Source organism: Colius striatus, chromosome 2, assembly GCF_028858725.1.
Source record: "Colius striatus isolate bColStr4 chromosome 2, bColStr4.1.hap1, whole genome shotgun sequence".
Lineage (NCBI taxonomy): Eukaryota > Metazoa > Chordata > Aves > Coliiformes > Coliidae > Colius > Colius striatus.
The window spans coordinates 74,766,308-74,784,451 of NC_084760.1; the positions used below are offsets into that span (position 1 = coordinate 74,766,308).

The 18,144-nt window shown below is 37.7% G+C and overlaps 1 protein-coding gene across 5 annotated transcripts; it reads left to right on the forward strand.

Annotated features, from left to right (window-relative positions):
- Nucleotides 1-5: 5 nt before the first annotated feature.
- On the forward strand, nucleotides 6-18,043 carry SLC30A6 (solute carrier family 30 member 6). Of its 5 annotated transcripts, none has more exons than XM_061991112.1 (15): nucleotides 6-89; nucleotides 1,873-2,243; nucleotides 3,187-3,273; nucleotides 3,857-3,941; nucleotides 4,852-4,894; nucleotides 6,639-6,704; nucleotides 7,088-7,168; nucleotides 8,469-8,504; nucleotides 9,239-9,333; nucleotides 9,953-10,001; nucleotides 11,876-11,995; nucleotides 12,278-12,380; nucleotides 13,110-13,157; nucleotides 13,793-13,861; nucleotides 15,316-18,043. In XM_061991112.1, the coding sequence occupies exons 2-15, from the start codon at nucleotides 2,103-2,105 to the stop codon at nucleotides 15,811-15,813; spliced, it is 1,521 nt and encodes a 506-aa protein (XP_061847096.1). In that variant the 5' UTR covers nucleotides 6-89; nucleotides 1,873-2,102; the 3' UTR covers nucleotides 15,814-18,043. The 5 variants fall into 5 exon arrangements, with proteins under 5 accessions (XP_061847096.1, XP_061847098.1, XP_061847097.1 ...); XM_061991113.1 differs by lacking the exon at nucleotides 6-89 and adding an exon at nucleotides 432-768; XM_061991114.1 differs by lacking the exon at nucleotides 1,873-2,243.
- The last annotated feature ends 101 nt before the right edge of the window (nucleotides 18,044-18,144 follow it).

The following is an 18,144-nucleotide window of genomic DNA, read 5'->3' on the forward strand; positions in this document are numbered from 1 at the left end:
GGGCCCGCCTGTTGCCGTAGCGACGGAAGCCTCCTCCGCCTCTTCCGGCCGCTCATGGCGGCGTCTCTTCCGGTGCGGGGAGTAATATGGTGAGTGGCCCCCGCTGGAGGAGGGAGTGGGAGTGGAGTCGCGCGCAGGATGAGGGGAGACGCGGCCAGTGAGGCTACCGCTCCCGGGCGGGGCGGGTCCCGTCTCCGCGGCGGAACCTGGTCAGAGCAGAGCGGTCCGTACCCCGGTGCCGGCCCGGCCGGTGCGCGCCCCCCGCCCTGCTCCTGGCGCGAGCCCCGTCGGGACGGCGGTGACGTGGCTGCGCGCGGGGGCCATCCCGCCCGGCCTGGCCTCGGCCATGAGCAGCCGCGGGCGCTGTACCCGCCGCCGTTAGCCCCGTGCCGCCGCTTCGGCGGGGAGCTGCCGTAGGTGCCCCTCCGACAAGGCAACGGCGCGGATGGGCACCTGCGCCGGGGCGGCAGGGCCTGGCGGGACATGGTGGGCCTGAAGCGGCTGTTAAGGGCCCAGGAGGCTGGGGCTTTCCGCGTAGCGCTTCCTCTTTAGTCCCCGCTTCTCCTACCTCGCTCCGCATGGCATGGGGGTGGGTACTGGGAGTCGTGGCGGGCTGCTCGGCTGGAGGTGCATCTCGAACTAGTGGTGCGCGCCCGGTCTTGAAGATGGGCCGCGGTGGAAGTCTCGGCATCTAAGTTTTCATTCAGTGGCATTCCTGTCAGGACAAACGACTGTATTGCCTCTACTCCCACGGGACTGTTGCTTCTGGTACTTATCACTCTATTCCCAAACAGGGGGAGTTATTCTTCAGGGAACCGTAGAATGGTAGGGTTTGGAAGGGACCTCGAGATCATCTGGTCCAGTCCTCTGCTAAAGCAGGTTCACCTCCATCAGGCCCCACAGGAACACTTCCAGGCAGGTTTTGAGAACCTCCAGAAGAGACTTTACAACCTCCCTGGGCAGCCTGTGCCAGGGCTTCTTCACAGGAAATATATTTTTCTGTGTGTTTAAGTGGAACTCTTTTATGTTCCAGCATTTGTCAGTTACCCTCTGTGCTGTCACTGGACACTACAGAAAAAAAGTGTTGCCCTGTCCTCTTGACATCCACCCTTGGGGTACTTACAAGTGTTGAATGAGTGCTATATGTGCTGGTTCATCTCAGTGTCTAAACTTTCACTTTTTATGCTAAGCACAAGTGAATTGTCACCAGTGTCAGTGACAAGTACTGTTACCTGTTGACGTTACTGGAACAGACACTTGCACTCATTGTAGAAATACTTCTTTCATGGCTGTTCTAGCACCATGTGGGGACCTGCAGTACCTGATGTGAGGTAGCTCCCATTCTGCTCAGTGCAGGAGTGTTTGTCTCCATTTTATTGATAGAAGCTTAGGAGCTAGCTTTAATGCCAAAGGGAAACTTCTGACAAATGAGAGCTTGCTTCCAGGGGTGAGCTATGGCTAGCGTGGGTTTGCATAGGCTTCTCCTTAGTGGTACAGAATACACAGCTTTAATGCATGGGCTCATTTAGGTAAGTGGAAAGGTGTGGCACAGCACAGCAAGGCAATGAACATGGTGCAAACAGCATGGGAAAGCAAGGGCAGACAGACCACTGCCTATTAGAAAAGCTTTACAGAGTCTTCTGTTACCCTGTATGTCTCTTGAGAAAAATAAAATCCTTATGTAGTGATTTTCTAGTAAAGAAAGTTAAGTGCTACCCTTTTGCCCCAGGTGAGCAACTGATTTTTTAACTGATGACACCAAGACATACATGTGTTTCTACAGATACTGTGCAATACAGCTGTGCCTGTAAGTTCATTGAGTCTGTTTTGATAAGCAGCCTGTTCATATGTCTTTTTGTTCTCTCCTGGCAGTTACAGATGTGATAGCTTACAATCAAACCTTATTCCACCCAGGCCCAAATTGCTGCATATGACACCACCTGATAGAAGCCCACAAATTTCTATTGCAAATCAGATGGGCTGGGTAGGACAAAGACTAGGTCTCTTCCAGCCGAAACAATTGTATGATTGATTCTTTGTGGAGTGAGTAGAACAAAGGACAACTTGGGGCCTCTGAAGAAACGGAACAAGTGGCATGGTTGATGAATTTTTCTGGTAGTCACGCTTTCAGGAGAGCCACGTGGTACTTCCTCTCTCCTACCTCCTGCATGCTCATGCATCCTCTCTGCACCAGGAAAGGCGAGGAAGCACCTAAAGTGACTGCATCTATTATGTACATTCAGGTTAGGCCATGATTGAGACTGTTTGTGCATCTCGTTGTGTGACCTGGTTCTCACCAAATGACAGATGATACCAGCGTTGGGTTTATTTCTCTGATGGATTCTCATTTATCTATAAAAACAATACTTTCTTGTTTTAATAAAATATTTGGCTTTGAGTGGGAAACATGCCTTGAAAATAAAAATATTTGTGGTTTTGGGACATCTATGGTAGTTTTATTTAAATAAAACTACAAAACGACTCTGTAAATGGTATCATAGAATCATAGAATGGTAGGGGTTGGAAGGGACCTTTAGTGATCATCTAGTCCAATCCCCCTGCAGAATCAGGTTCACCTAGATCAGGTTGCATAGGAACATGTCCAGGCGGGTCTTGAAGACCTCCAAGGAAGGAGACTCCACAACCTCTCTGAGCAGCTTGTTCCAGTACTCTGTCACTCTCACAGTGAAATAGTTTTTTCTTATGTTTAAATGGAACTTTTTGTGTTCCAGCTTCATCCCATTACCCCTTGTCCTGTTGCTAGCTACTACAGAAAAAAGGGATGTCCCAATCTCCTGACACCCACCATTTAGATATTTGTAAATATTAATAAGATCTCCCTCAGTCTTCTCTTTTCTAGACTAAAGAGCCCCAGTTCCTGTAGTCTTTCCTCGTATGAAAGATGCCCATTGGTATATTTTCCAGTGAACTAAAATTATGGATTACATCTAAATGAAGCTTGATTCTGTCATTCATAATTTTCTAATGTAATAACCATGTAGAATTATAAAAATATTGCGGAATTTAATGTTTACAAGCTATCTCTAGTAAACAAAAAACTCATTCTGATTCTGATGTTATTATGAAAATAGTTCATAAATCAATGTTTCCGTTTTGATAATTTAAACTACGGTTCAAGTAAGTTTTTGTTTGTTTGTTTGTTTTGTTTTTTTGGTTTTTTTGTAGGGGACGATACACCTGTTCCGCAAATCACAGAGGTCATTGGTTGGAAAGTTAACGTATGAGTTTAGGCTTGTTGCAGCAGACAGGAGGGTAAGTGTTTGTTTTAAAGAATGAAGAATTATGATAAAGAACACATTAGCTGTGATAAGTTAAAATACTAACTTTAGGATATTTTGATATTATCTTCGGATTTTTCCAGTTGTATTTAAAAGAAAATTAATCCATCTGTGAAGCTGGATTCCTTCCTGTTCCTTGTCCCTGTCAGTTAGTAACTGCATTTATATTTAATGTGTTTAGTAGAACAATAAACTGAATATGCACGGTTCCAGCAGAAAGAGAGGAATCTGCTAATATAAAGTTCTATAAGGCTGTCTTCAAAGTCAGCTGGCGTGTGTACAATTAAATGCACATACTATACAAGGGTCATTCTTTTTAGACCAAAAAGGTATTTTAAGCGTAGTGCACAAGTGCTGTTTATAAACGAGTTTTGAGACAGTCCTTAAAGGAGAGAAGCTTGTTGTTCTGAAATAAGTTGTAAGTTTTTGGGAGGGAGGAGCAGCCAACTGTGTTTTCATGATGAGGTGCTGCAATATTGTTTTTTAAAACCAGGCAGATATATTTTTGTCATGTAAATCTGGGAATGTGTAAAATACATATTTATTCTCATCAACAGTCCTGGAAGATCTTGCTGTTTGGTGCTATAAATTTAGTATGTATTGGCTTCCTGCTAATGTGGTGCAGCTCTACAAACAGCATAGGTAGGTGGCTCTCTTGTACTGAAACTACAACCAACTACCATGTGTTTCTTAGCTTGTGACGTTCCAACATACTAAAAAAACAAAGTTCAACATGTAATGGAGTGAGGTGGCTGCACAGCCAGGTTTGGAAAGTGTTTGCTTTTGATTTGCCACAGTCAGTGTGGAGGCATTTCTTCCGGGAAAGTGTGGATGGGTGAAAGTCCATCAAAGCCTGCTAGGTTTTGCTTGGGCTGCTCATTTTCTTCCTGTAATACCCTTTTTATCTTTGAGACTGGGAGAAAACAAAAAGTTTTTAAGCTATTTCTCAAATCTGTTCCTTATATAAATAATACCAGTAATGTATAGAGACCCTCACTTTTAGTTGAGTAAGATGTTTGTAGTGTGGCAAAAGGAGTGTGCCTTTTCAATGTTTTTGTCTATCTTGTACTTTCGTATAGGGGCTCCAGGATGCTCCCCATCATCTGTACTGAAAGTAGAACACCTTACGTTTTTGTGACATGGGCTTTCTTGCAGTTTCAAGATGGGTTGAAGAAGCAAAACAAGTGAAAAATTCTGTTGAACTTACTTTTCACTGCAATAATGCACTTAAGAGAGCTCTTGCTTTGGCAAATGGCATGTTACTAGAAGATCTCCTGACTTTTCTCTATTTGAATTCTTAGTCACAACCTTTTGTATCTGGACACTGTTTCATTCTTTATTAGAATTAAGATTGCCACAATTGACTTGTTTGTGAAGTTAGATATCTTGGTGTGTTCATGACATATAAAAGACAGAGGCTTGTTCTATCAGCAGAAACAGTTTTATGGAGATAGAAGATGGAAAGGAGCTGTCCAGGAGAGACTTAAAAGAATATGAGTGATTCCTGCATTGAAATAATTATACTAAATTTTAATACTTGCTTTTTTTACAGCTTTAACTGCTTACACATATTTGACAATCTTTGACCTTTTCAGGTGAGGATTTTTTTTTTTTCACTTACTGTTCATTTGTGTCTGTCTTTGTATATTTCTGTACATATAATAATTGTTTACCAGTACAGACAGATGTTATTAGAATCATCACTAAAGAAATATGTTTAGAAACTTGTTTAAATATAGCTTAAATGAGTATATAATTGTAGGTAAGAATAGCTAGATGACGAGAAACTCCACAGCTGTATTGAGAATGACTAGTAGCATTTCAGTTCAGTCAGAGGTTTCTCTGTGCAGATGCATAACACCACAAACCAGAATCCGGCATCAAACTGCTATCTGGTGGTTCACTCAGAACATTTTCTTAGTGTCGTAGTCATTACTTCTGAACCATCCCTCAGTTTTGGCATCAAGAAACAAGGAATATTTAATCCTATTTCTGTTTCAAAATATTTCAAGAGCTAGAAACCATACACTCTACCAATAAGATTATTAGATATTTTTAGTATTTTTCATGTTTCCTGAGAAAATGATATTGAAACTACTTTAAGTATGAAAGTTCTGAACACTATTGATAATATTGGCAGTACAGAAATGAAATATATTCAGCTCTTACCTGAGATGCAGATTGGTAGCAGTGGCTGGAAAATAAACTGCATAAAATATGTGTATTTTTTAATTATTAACCTTCATTATCTTATAAAAAGTATGGATCAGCTATCTGCAGTCTCTTTTGCCCACTACATGTTATAGCTTATCTGACTGGTAGTAAAACATTTATAAATAACAGCTACAAATATTCAGAAAGGAAAATGAATAGTAGATATAGGCACAAGAATACTTAATCTGTGACTGCACTAGAATTGTGATGTAGCTGTAATGAATCTCATAATTTATCTTAGAATTTTGCATTTGCTGAGTTTTATCATCTTGACTCAAAGTACCTTTTTCACCTTAGGAAAAGTTTGATGTTTTATTTCGTACTTGTATAGGGATTTTTTAAGTTTTAGGGGAAGATGGAATACCCCTAGCACTGACATATTAGGTTAATTAGGAAATTGAATAGAAGATTATTTTAACTCACAGTAATCTCTTTCAAAAGTTTTCATTTGCTCTAAGGGAGAACAATGCCCAGTAGTTCTGCTGCAGAAATTAATTTCTGATTCTTTCATTTTTTTTTAATTTTCCTGGTCATTATGACTTTTCCTGGTGTTACTGAGTGTATGAATTTACTATTTTGTATATGAGCAGTATTATTTCCTTTGCTTTTGCTTCACACAGCTGTGGATCAGGTTGTGAGGATGTGATTGTTCAGCGACTCTGGGCATGAGTTCTTGATCCCGTCTGATTTAACATTGTCATTAATTAAGAAAGGGTTGCATAAAAAGCCACAGAGGGCACTCAATCTGAGTGAGTTTCAATTAAAAAAAAAATGTCCAAAGGGGTCAATAGAGTAAAAATACGCAAAGGAAATGAGATTCATCCTACAAAATTTCAGGCTAGTACCGTGGAGATAAAATAATTGGAATTTCAGACATTCAGTACAGAGGAAAAACTTGGAAAGAAAATAGCAAGAGGCCTGTGGCTCTCAGAGAATGGCCAGTTTTACTTTTCATTACTATGTGTGACATTCACTGGAACCCTCATTGTGACAGTGATGGAGGGGTTGAGTTCATAGTAAAATGTTGGTATATAATTTTTTTCAATTCTGAATGCTGAAGTATGTATTTGTAGATTATCCAGTTTGTAAAGGTTGCACTTATTTATCATAGCCTCCTTTTTTCAGTTTGGTAACATGTCTAATAAGCTACTGGGTAATGATGAAGAAAACCAGCCCAGTCTATTCCTTTGGGTAAGTACTAATAACAAGAACCACAGTTTGATAATACAGCATTTAATATGTCGCTATCATTGCTTCTATGATCCTAACAGCCACAACTAGCAATCTGTGTAAAAGAGACTAAAAATGAGTTACAGAATAGGGGAGGAAGGGAAAGGGGAGGGATGGGAAAAAGAATTAAGAAATGTTTAATTTCAAGCTGTTTGTGATAAGTAGCATCTTGGCTTAAAAGAAATTGCACATAATGTCTATTTGTTACAACTTAAAATTTCTTTGCATCTATTTGCTTTTGAAAGAATTATAAATAATGGTAGGTCTATCCTGTTGGTTCTGTACAGACCAGAATGCATTTGATGCAGTGTTCAGTGTATCTAAACTTAATTCTCAAATTTCAGGTTTGAAAGGTTTGAAGTTCTAGCTGTATTTGCATCTACAGTTCTGGCACAGCTCGGTGCTCTTTTTATACTGAAAGAAAGGTAGGAATATGTATCATTGTCTTGAATTTTTTGTTACCTGTGAAGGTATTCCAGATTGAGCAAAAGCATACACTTTCTACAAATGCTGTTATAGAGAGATACTGAGAAAAAAATCAGATTTGTTTTAAAAATTGCTAAACCTTACTGCTCACTTAACTACACTACATGTAGACTTTAGGTGAAAAAATATAATTTTATCATTAATTAAGGAAGGATTTAATATCATTTTGTCACTAATTAAGAAAGGGCTGCATAAAAAGGCACAGATGGCACTGCCTATTTTTCCTCTGTTGACCTCTTTGGACAATTTTTTTAATTGAAACTCACTTAGCCCTTTCTTAGTTAATGACATTTAGGCTTTAGGTGAAATAATATCAATAATATAATATTGATATAAATAATATCAATAGATGTAATTAAGCAGCTTTCAGGGAAAAGACTGAATGTTCTTAAGAAAACTATCAACTTGATCTGTCCCTCAAAATTTGCTCAAGTATTAATTCAACATACCATCCATGCTTGGAAACATTTGTATTTTGGGAGGTTAGCCTAAAAATTTATTTTAGTCTTTAGAAATGAAGAGGCTTTTGTTAAAATCTGGAATTTAAAACTGGGGCAACTTCCCTTCCATTCTTCTATTTGAGCATTCAGTTTTCTTTATAAAGGGCTGTGTTAAAAACTTAGCAATTTTATAGTATGGGTTGTTCTATTGTACTGACAACACACTGCAATGAATTCTAATAATGACACACTGTCAAAGCCTCCAAGTTTTCCAACATCACTTTTAGGAAGTTCTCCAAATTTATCATAGGTTTTTTTATTACAACTGAAGCTTTTTTTCTTGTATTACTGGTGGGTATAAAAATATTTGTATCTCCAGCACAGTTTACAACATCTATTTTATTTGTCCTTACTTATCAAGAGGCTGTAAGTTCAGGGATTTCAGGCTTAGTTTACTGTGGTTCCCAACACCGGTGATGGCAGTAGCAGTATTTTTTGTCGTGTTCCTTTACAAGCATCTTTCGGTTGCACAGGCAGCATTCATGGTTGCTACCTCCTCTGTGCAACAGTTTGGAAATAGCTGGAAAATCTGGATTACACTCCACTGCTTCTCAGTGTTAAATGCTTTCATCACTTATAAAAACTGCTGTGCATATTTAAGCAAATAATTTTTTTCCAGTACTGTATGATTTTTTTTTTTTATGAATGACAGCTAATTCTTCAGAACTGAAAAATAATGCTTCAGGTATCAAGGGTTTTTTTGTATGAATGTAACTCAGATTTTCAATTATTTTTGTAGTGCAGAGCGGTTTCTGGAACAACCTGAGATACACACGTAAGAAATTGTTCTGACATGTAAAGTGATATTTTTTTCAGTGTCTCTTTGTGTTTCTAATTCTTAATGTAGCATGTATTAATTATGCAAGTACATTCAACACCAAATTGGTTTTGGTACTTTGGCATTTGTTCTAGTCTCATGTTCAAATAGTCTTTTCAAGGTACAATTGAAATATAATGCAAGTGCTGTCTTAGATAATCATTTAACTATACATTGCTGGTTTTGCTAGTTTAGTTACTCTCATTTCTTATGGAGGACTCTTAGGAGGGCTGGTATGTGGATGGCAAACATACTGTGATCATGAGGGAGTTGGAGGTGCTGGGGCATGGGACGTATGGTGAAGTTGTAGGTCTCCTAGGTAAAGGTAGGAGCATAGGGCATAATTCTGTAGGAAACAAGCTTTTTAAGCTCTGCTGCTGAGGGAATGACGTATTTTAGACAGACATGTATGTGTGTGCATATATGCAATTAGTTAAGAACTGTTACTCAACATTATGAACATTATGTACAGCCTAATACAATAACATGAACCAAGTTCAGCGATCTCTTATAACCCTTAGACAGATAATACATTGCCAGTTATTAAGCATTATGCTGGTTTATCTTACTCTTGTTTTCAGTCTCAGTGAAAGATACCAAGCAAAGTATTTTGATGCCATTACTGTTAATTACAGCTTGATTTCATGCTTTAAGATTACATGAAATTAAGACATGTTCTTTCCCCACCCTAGGGGTCGACTGCTGGTTGGTACTTTTGTGGCTCTCTTTTTCAACTTATTTACAATGCTTTCCATTAGGAATAAGCCTTTTGCTTATGTCTCTGAAGGTATGTGATAAATTAATCTTTAAAAAGAATTGGGGAAAATACTTTAGTCTTCCTATTTTTATCAGGGTATAACTTGTCAGATAACTTTCTTAACTAGTGGGCATACATTACTATAACCAGCATTAATGTGATAAACTGAGTATGGTTTTAATGCTGAAGTACCCTTCATTTTCCATCTTTTGCTTTCAACCAGCGAAGGTCATTTGACAGATACCATAATTTTGAAGACATTTTATGGCTATATATAATGGATTAAAAGTAAATTAATGTAATAATTCTTTTTAATAGTTCTTTTAGTTAGCACTTTTTAACTGTGAAGATAGCTTGCAGTCATTCTTGACAAGTGTAAATTGTAGTCGTGTATTATACTTTTATATCAAAGATACGATTATTATAATCTGCAGTTATGTTTGTATTTAATCAGTTGAGATTATTATGAGGTACAGTCATTTTACTGCCTGTAAAACTAAGACTGGTTTGGTTTCTTTTTAAGTGACAGTAAATCTGTTGAGATACACTGTGAATGAATAAATGGATTGGGTTTCTCCATTAAAATAATACTTTGTATTCTTTAAAATGGATACTCTAACTCCTAATAATTTTATTCTTTCTTTTGCAGCTGCCAGCACAAGTTGGCTTCAGGAACATGTAGCAGATCTTAGTAGAAGGTAAAGCTTTATAATGTTTTTCAAAACTGTTAGCTTCTGGAAGGCAATGATGGGGTTTTTGCATATAATAAGGATTTGGATGGGTATTGTGGCATAAACTGTCGTGTGCTAGAGCTTTTAAAATAGCTTTACCTACTGTAGGTCTAGTGCATGAACTCTAGAGCAAACAGTGTCTCTCATATTTCCCAGATACAGCAATCTAATAGAAATACATCTTTTAACATAACTTTCCTTTGAATGTGTTCAGTACATTGTATGTAATTTTCCTTGGATGAAGTGAAGTAAACTAGCTTTGCCCTGTAAAATCTTGAACTGCATTTCTCAACAGTCATTACTGGAGAGATGTGGTTTTGTAGTAATTAGTGCTTATTTGTGGGGTGGGCAAACGACGATGGTTGCAGTTTAAATGTGGTATATGAAATAGGTTACTCACTGAAACATAGCTATGGAAACTTCTCACCTTGTCTAGCAGGAAACTGGAAAGTATGTGTCTTCCAGGGACTGAGGCAGTGTTGCACATTCATCTTTTCATTTAACTCTCTTGCAAGTATTGGATATCTGAATGTAAGATAACATTGTTTGCAAATAATTTTGGCAGATGTGAGAAAAGTTTATTTTGAGCCATACATGTTCTTCCAAGTACTTATGCTGTCAGTATCAAAACAAGAAAGTCAGACCGTATTGTACAACATGCTAAGTCTGCTGAAAGCCCATCTGCTTCTGCCTGTTAAGATTTTTGTATACAGTTGAGGAGAGCAGAGAACACTGGCTCGTTAAACAAAATACTTAATTGATTTTATACAGGTATAAGGTATTACATCATCAGAGCCAAATTCTGCAAAATAGCTTTGGAAGGCTAACGAGACGGTTGCCCAAATACATGAAGTTTCAATGTAAAAGAAAAGTGGATGGCAATGACAGACACAAAGTTAATGGGGAAGGACACAGGTGGATAACTTGAAGGGCTCCCAGATCAATAGTCTAGAATTACTACTGGGTTTTGAGAGAACCTGTAGACATTATACCTTTTTAAAATACTTAATTTGGTTAGTACATATCCAGCCATTTCAGGTGTATTCTGTGAAGCAGTGCTGGTTCCAAAATATCAGGATGTGTATATAATTATGCTGATTAAAATTCTTCCAGGAACAGACCAGTATGTGCTGTCTAACCATAGGTTGGCTCTAAACATAGCCATAAAGCATTTCATGCTGTCTTTTCCTTCAGATTTTTCCAGTAGGTGACATGCATTTGCATTCACCGGGAAGTACAAAAACCCTTTGCTTTCTTCATGCTCTCATCGATAAGAGATAAATACATAACTAACTTTTCCCAGTGTTGCCTTATGGGTTTTTTGGTCTCCTCTTATTCAGCTAGCTGGTCTCCCTTTTCAGATCTAAAAAATTAGTTAGCTTTGCCTTTCACTTTTGCACACCATGGTGGCAGATGAATTGAAAACTAGTGATATGCAAATCCACCAGTCTTACATATATGTAATAGCAACATCTGAACTTGTAGATTCTTGTGTGTACAGCTGAAACAGCTACGTATGTTACCAGAAAATAGAAAGTAGCACAAGAGATATATTTTAACATGTAGAAAAGCTGTATAAAGATCAGTTTAGATAGACCTAAAGCAAATTTAAGATGCCTAAGTATTTTCAGATATGAGAGACATGGATCTAAACTTGATGAATTTTTGCTGATGTCAGACTATAACAAAACTTTGAGCAGAATTAGAAGTGCTTCTACAATCCTCAGAGACATCATTTGCTATGACTGCAAGGTGTATTTGAAGTCAAATGTGTATCTCTTTTGAATTTTGGAGTAATGATGAAGACATAGCTAACAATTGCTTTTTCTGTTTTATTCCAGTATTTGTGGAATCATCCCAGGATTGAGTAGCATCTTTCTGCCAAGAATGAACCCTTTTGTCTTGATTGATATTGCAGGAGCTCTAGCTCTTTGCATTACATATATGCTCATAGAAATCAAGTATGTACAGTTGTTTAAAAAATATATAGCTTTTTATATCTAGTCTACAGGAAATTGCATTTTTACGTGAAAGGAATGATATGATCAACAGTTATGTTTGGTACGAATGGGATTGCAACTCCACAAATATATTCATCTTTTTTAAAAGATGTGTAATTCAGATGAGATTAGTATATGTAACGTTCTCTAAGTGTATATAATTTAAAAGAATGAAAAGAAAATTCTTATGCCTTTCAAGAATGTAAATACCTGGTTTTCTTGAAAATTGCTCTTTCTCTCTAGCAATTATTTTGCTATAGACACAGCCTCTGCTATAGCAATTGCTCTGATGACATTTGGTACCATGTATCCCATGAGTGTCTACAGCGGGAAAGTACTACTCCAGGTAAGGCAAGTAAGGCAGTGCCACAAAACACAAGGTTTTGTGGTTTCAGTTTTGTTATCTGTCCTTACCTTTTAAAAAAAAAAAAAAAAACACAGAATATCTGTTTTAAGCATTTGAATGGGAAGTGTTCCCAGGGGAATTTGTCATGTGCTAGAATATTTTTAAGGACAGAGAAATAACTCATTGTGAAGTCATAAGAATTTGTTGTTTAATGCCCTTGGTCTCTTTTGTGGGTAGACCAGACTTAAAGGCTCTGTTACTTAAAAAATGCCAATTAATCTTTATAAGAAAGATCCCTGTGGAGATGGGTTAGGGTTGTTCGGCCCGAGTAAGAGAAGACTTTAGGGAAACCTTACAGCAGCCTTCCAGTACAAGGGGGCTACAGGAAAGCTACAGAGGGACTTCCTACAAGGGCATGTAGGGATAGGACAAGGGGTAATGGCTTTGAAGTGAAAGAGGGTATATTAGATTAGATACTCTGAAGAAGCACTTCATTGTGAGGGTGATGGGGCTCTGGAGCAGGTTGTCCAGAGAGGCTGTGGGTGCCCCATTCTAAAAGTGTTCACTGCCAGGTTGGATGAGGCTTTAAGCAACCTAGTCTAGAGGAAAGTGTCCCTGCCCTAGCAGAGGGATTGGAACAAGATGATCTGTAAGGTCCCTTTCAGTCAAACCACTGTATGATTCTGTGGTAACCTTTTTATTCCTTGCTTTTCTTTCTTTTACAAAAAGACAACCCCACCTCATGTGATTGGCCAGTTAGATAAACTTCTTAGAGAGGTAAGTCGCTGTATAATACAAAACATAGTGTGCACAGCTAATGTTAAATAAGCATTCAGGAATATGAAGAGGTTTTATGAGTAGTCCAAGAAAATTGCTAAAGAATTACGTTTTAATGTTATTTTTTAGCTGCATGTAGAAGATGCGGATCTTGCTCTGCAAGATGAATAGTGTTATTCTAGATGATCTCTAGAAGTCCCTTCCAACCGCTACCATGCTATGACTCTATGATCTGAAACATCTGTTAATGTGGGCTGTTGTTTTTATTAATTAAATTTGAACTACCACTGAAGTTGTTTACAAATGTGAGTGGAGGGAGGAAAAGAATTACAGGCAGCTGTTTACTTACAGCATATCAAGTTCAGGAAATATTGCAATTTGGCAGCAAGAGTTACTTAAAATAAGTTACTTAAATACACTTTTAAAAATGGATTTGCATGTTTAAGAATAGCAAAAGTACCATAGATAAGCATTAGTGGCAACATTAACAGACATTGTCCATTCTATGTATGGAAGCTTTTTTTCCCTACTGAAATGCTGTATTATTCAGGGTTATGTAGAAGTACATTTCTAAAAGGATTTGAAACATTGCTTCTAATTTATTTTCATATTTCTGGATGCTTGTATAAAATTAGGTTTCAACTTTGGATGGGGTCTTGGAAGTTCGAAATGAGCATTTCTGGACATTAGGTTTTGGCACTTTGGTAAGTTACACCTTTATTAGCCTTTAAAATAGCCGCCAGTTACTACTTAAATAAAAAATTTAAAGTAGTGTATTTCTTCTGAAATTCTAAAGATTAAAAAAAATTATGTAGCTGGTATCCAGTCTTTGTGATTTATTGAAAAAAAAATCTTCCCTTGTGCTTCATATTTTTTACAAGCTTTATTACTGGTTTTATTATTTATGTGTATTGCAGCTCCAGATGACAGCATGCATCTTGCAACTGTAGAGTTTCTTTTGTATTTTGGCAGTGAAGGAAACCCCAAAGGATAGGCTTTTTTTTTTTTAAATGGTATGTTAGTATAAATCATCTCAGGAGAAAAAGAAAACTGTAAACTCTAAGGTAGCAAAGGTCTATAGTAAAATCATATGTTTTCATATTTTCTGGGGGAAAGAGTGGAACAAAACAACTACAGTCATGTACTGATATTCTGTAAGATGAAAGAAATTAAGGGCTTTTTTTTTGTGGTACAGAATGATCCCACAGAACTCAGCTATTCCGAAGTTGATGTAGGTATGTTGTGACAGCTGGAAAATTAAGACTCAGAATTTTTCTCTACTTCTGAGTTGTTTCAGTATGCCACCTTTCGTAAAGAAAGAGGCAGTAGCTCTGACTTGCTGATATGAAAACAGCTGTCAGTTTACTACTCTGCCACGCAAAATACTGAATCATTGCATTGTTGAGTTGTTCACAGATAATTGTAAAACCTTTATATGCGTATTTGCCTATTGGCATCTTCCAGATCATAGTAGAAAATTCCTGAGGCCTGGATATGTTTTCAGCGGCACCACTTGATATAAAAATGGCTTATATAGCACAAACTGTGAAACAAGTTTTTTTGTTAAATATGAAATTTCTCAGTTTTTTTCAGCATATGAGGGGTCTGTTTTGTGTCCTGTTCTCTACTGCAACAGTAGTCCAAACTAAATGAGATAGTGCTACAGAGAGGAAGGCAAGGACAGCCTGCAGTTATATGCACATCCAGGAGAAGATCTTAGTCTGAATTCCACAAGGGGCGTTGCCTATGTCCTTGACATTACTCCTAATTTGAGCATGGCTGACGTGTTGTCCTCTTGCCTGCTCCAACAGCACAGTGATGACCCTCTTTGCTAAGTTTGGCACATGGAGTTTGGCACACTTTGTTCTTTTGGGCCTTTTTTTCCCAACTGTTGCTTTTCCTGCCATCACATGTATTTATAGTTTGGTTTTGAGATTCATTTTTTCTGAGTTATGACCTTGATATGTTCATAAGTGATCATTAGGAAAGATCAAAATGTATCCTGATTATGGAAATATTTAATAAGTTTTTTAAATTAGTCAGTCTTCACTGCAAAAGGTCTTTGCATAATCCTCTGCAGGATAACTTACCTCTTTGTGAGGTAACTTACCTCTTAATTGAAGTAACATTTAATGATTTTATTTTTATCCCTTTCTAGGCTGGATCAGTACATGTTCGAATCCGGAGAGATGCAAATGAACAAATGGTACTTGCCCATGTCACTAACAGATTATACACATTGGTCTCTACCTTGACTGTTCAGATTTTCAAAGATGACTGGATCAGACCTACCTTATCATCTGTGCCTATTGCCAACAATATTCTGAACCTTTCAGATCATCACGTTATACCAATGCCACCTTTGAAAGCTGCAGATAATTTGAACCCTGTTACATCCACTCCAGCTAAGCCCAGCAGCCCACCACCAGAATTTTCTTTTAATACACCTGGCAAAAACGTGAGCCCAGTCATCCTTTTAAACACTCAGACAAGGCCCTATGGATTGGGCTTTAATCACGGATCCACACCCTACGGCAATGTACTCAGTCAAGGATTTGGAATACCGGGAATGGGAGCAACTCAAGGATTCAGAACTGGTTTTACACATGTCCCGAGCAGATACGGAACAAATGCTCATGGTCAGCCCCGACCATAATAAACACCATTATTTATTGTACTTAAGGGTATTGACTTAGTTCCTTTATTACCCAATTTTTATAAGCATTTGGAATGTCAGATCATTCCAAATGGCTGGGAACAAGTGCATTGTTCATGTTCATGAAATGGTTAAAATTGCAGGTTTTTTTTCTTTGTATCAGCAGTAGCCTGTGTAACACCACAAATATTTTCCAGAATTATAATACAGGTAGTTTTTGTAGAGTGTCTATTTCTATTCAGCATTGTATTCACTTTTATTTTTCCAAGAAGGTATTGAGATATAGCACAACTATAAAATTGTCACCAGATAGCACTTTTTTTTCTAATGGGAATCACTTGCTGAATGCTGAGCAGCTGAGAGAACAGGAAACTGTAGAAATACAAGTCCCAGTTTTTAGAGATGTTCTGATTGCTGTATTAAGCCATCCTTTGGCAAAGTCACAGTTAGTTTTTTGATGCAAAAATCCATCAATGTTCATGTTGTGGTCATTGTGAAAACAATCTGGCATTTGAGATTCTAATCAATTTGGGAAGGTTGTGTTTTTACATTTTTATGGATGCTTTTCTAGAAACTCATATGGTTCAGCAACCATTTTCTAGTTGCAAGGATTACCTGGTATTTCTTCCTTTTTGATTTAACTGCAGAAGTATTTAGCAATATACTGGGAAATAAAGTATTTCAAGCTTAAGATTTTACAAGCACCTCTTTTTTATGATTAACCCTATTTAAGATACAGAGCAGATGGCTGCATTATTTCTGAAGCCAGTATTTCAGTTTTGACTACAAAAAGTATTTTCTTGATTCCATTGTGACTTTGTATTTTTCCTCTTTGTATTTTCTCTGTAGTTTCAGGAAAAAAAAAATCTGTTAATCTTTCTGGTTTATATCCAGAGTACAGGTCAGTGATTGCTGACTGTTCTTAGTCATTGCTACAGTGCTTGACTGGCTCACCTAGAACACAACTGCCTAACTTGTCTCTTTTGCATTATCGTTCTACCGTACATCTAGAAGGCCGTATTTCTACAGAGCCTTTCTCAGAATGCTCTTCTGTCTGACTGCTGTCTTTTTCTTCACTGCTTGGATAACAGGGAAAGGCGCTTTTTTTTTCTCCTGTGCTATATGTCTCTGAATTCCCTCTCTCATAGCTCTTCTGCTGTCTGTTCTGCATCTCTTGGGTTGTTGAGGAATGCGTTGCCCATTCCTGTTGTCTCACTTGCAACTCAGGGTGCTATATATTGGCTTCCACCTTGTTAGCCTGTATATAAAGTCAGTCTCTCCATTTGTCCAAGGTGGTTATAGGGAGCTGTGGTATCTCAGGGACTCCAAAGATGATATCCTACCTGAAGATAACAGGTTTGATAGAGAAATCTTTCTCTTGTAGGACTGAGAAAACAGCCTTCATTTGAATTGTAAAGGTCAGCAGTCTCTTTGCACTGGCTGACAATTTCTTTTCCTATGTTTTTTTTCTTTTCTTTTTACTTTGCTGTGTTTCTCCCTTGAATGCATGGAGGAGGTTGTCACTCTTGCAAACAAATCAAGGTGACATTCTGCATAATGGTATCTTGCTGGGGTGTTTTAGGCTGAGGGTAGAGTCCAGACTGCCACTGGCATATAGTCCATGTAAGCTATAAGTAGGGAATCTAGTTCTGTACTTCATTTGCAGCAAGAGTAACAGTTATCATTGCTGTGTTAGAAAATGCAATGACCTGGAAAACTTGCATTTGAAGATTACAGCAAACTTAACCATTGGCTGTGTTTCTATGAGTTCAGTATTAGCTCAGTAATCACTTTTGTTTCATTTCTGTTATCTTCATGTGTGGTCTATTACATGTGCCATTGCATGGAAATTCAGTGAAGTACAAAACACTTGAACAGATTCCCTGTACCTCTTTGGTGCTGAACTAGACTGCACTCTCTACAGGGTCTGCAACACCTTAGAGCCAACAGGATGTTTACAATATACTACTCTCCTGTGGCCTACTGGGGAATTGTTTCTTACTCAGTTTCATAACCAAACACTTACCCCTTTTTCTGACATTTTAAATACATTGTATTATATTTCTTGCATGCCTGCTTGTTTTTAGTAGAAAATTAAAGCTCCATTTTATTAAAAAATGAAACTGATCTTTGATTGAGAATCCCAGAATTCTGAGTGCAATATAATCACTTGAATGAAATTATTTTTTTGAGTGATTGTTTACAATATATATCATATGTGCAGATGATAAAGAGTCTTTAAGAGATTAGAACAGCTTTTTAGCTGCTTTATTGTTATGAATATATTAAGAATACTTGTTAAATCAGCACAGAGTAAAATGTCTCCTTTTA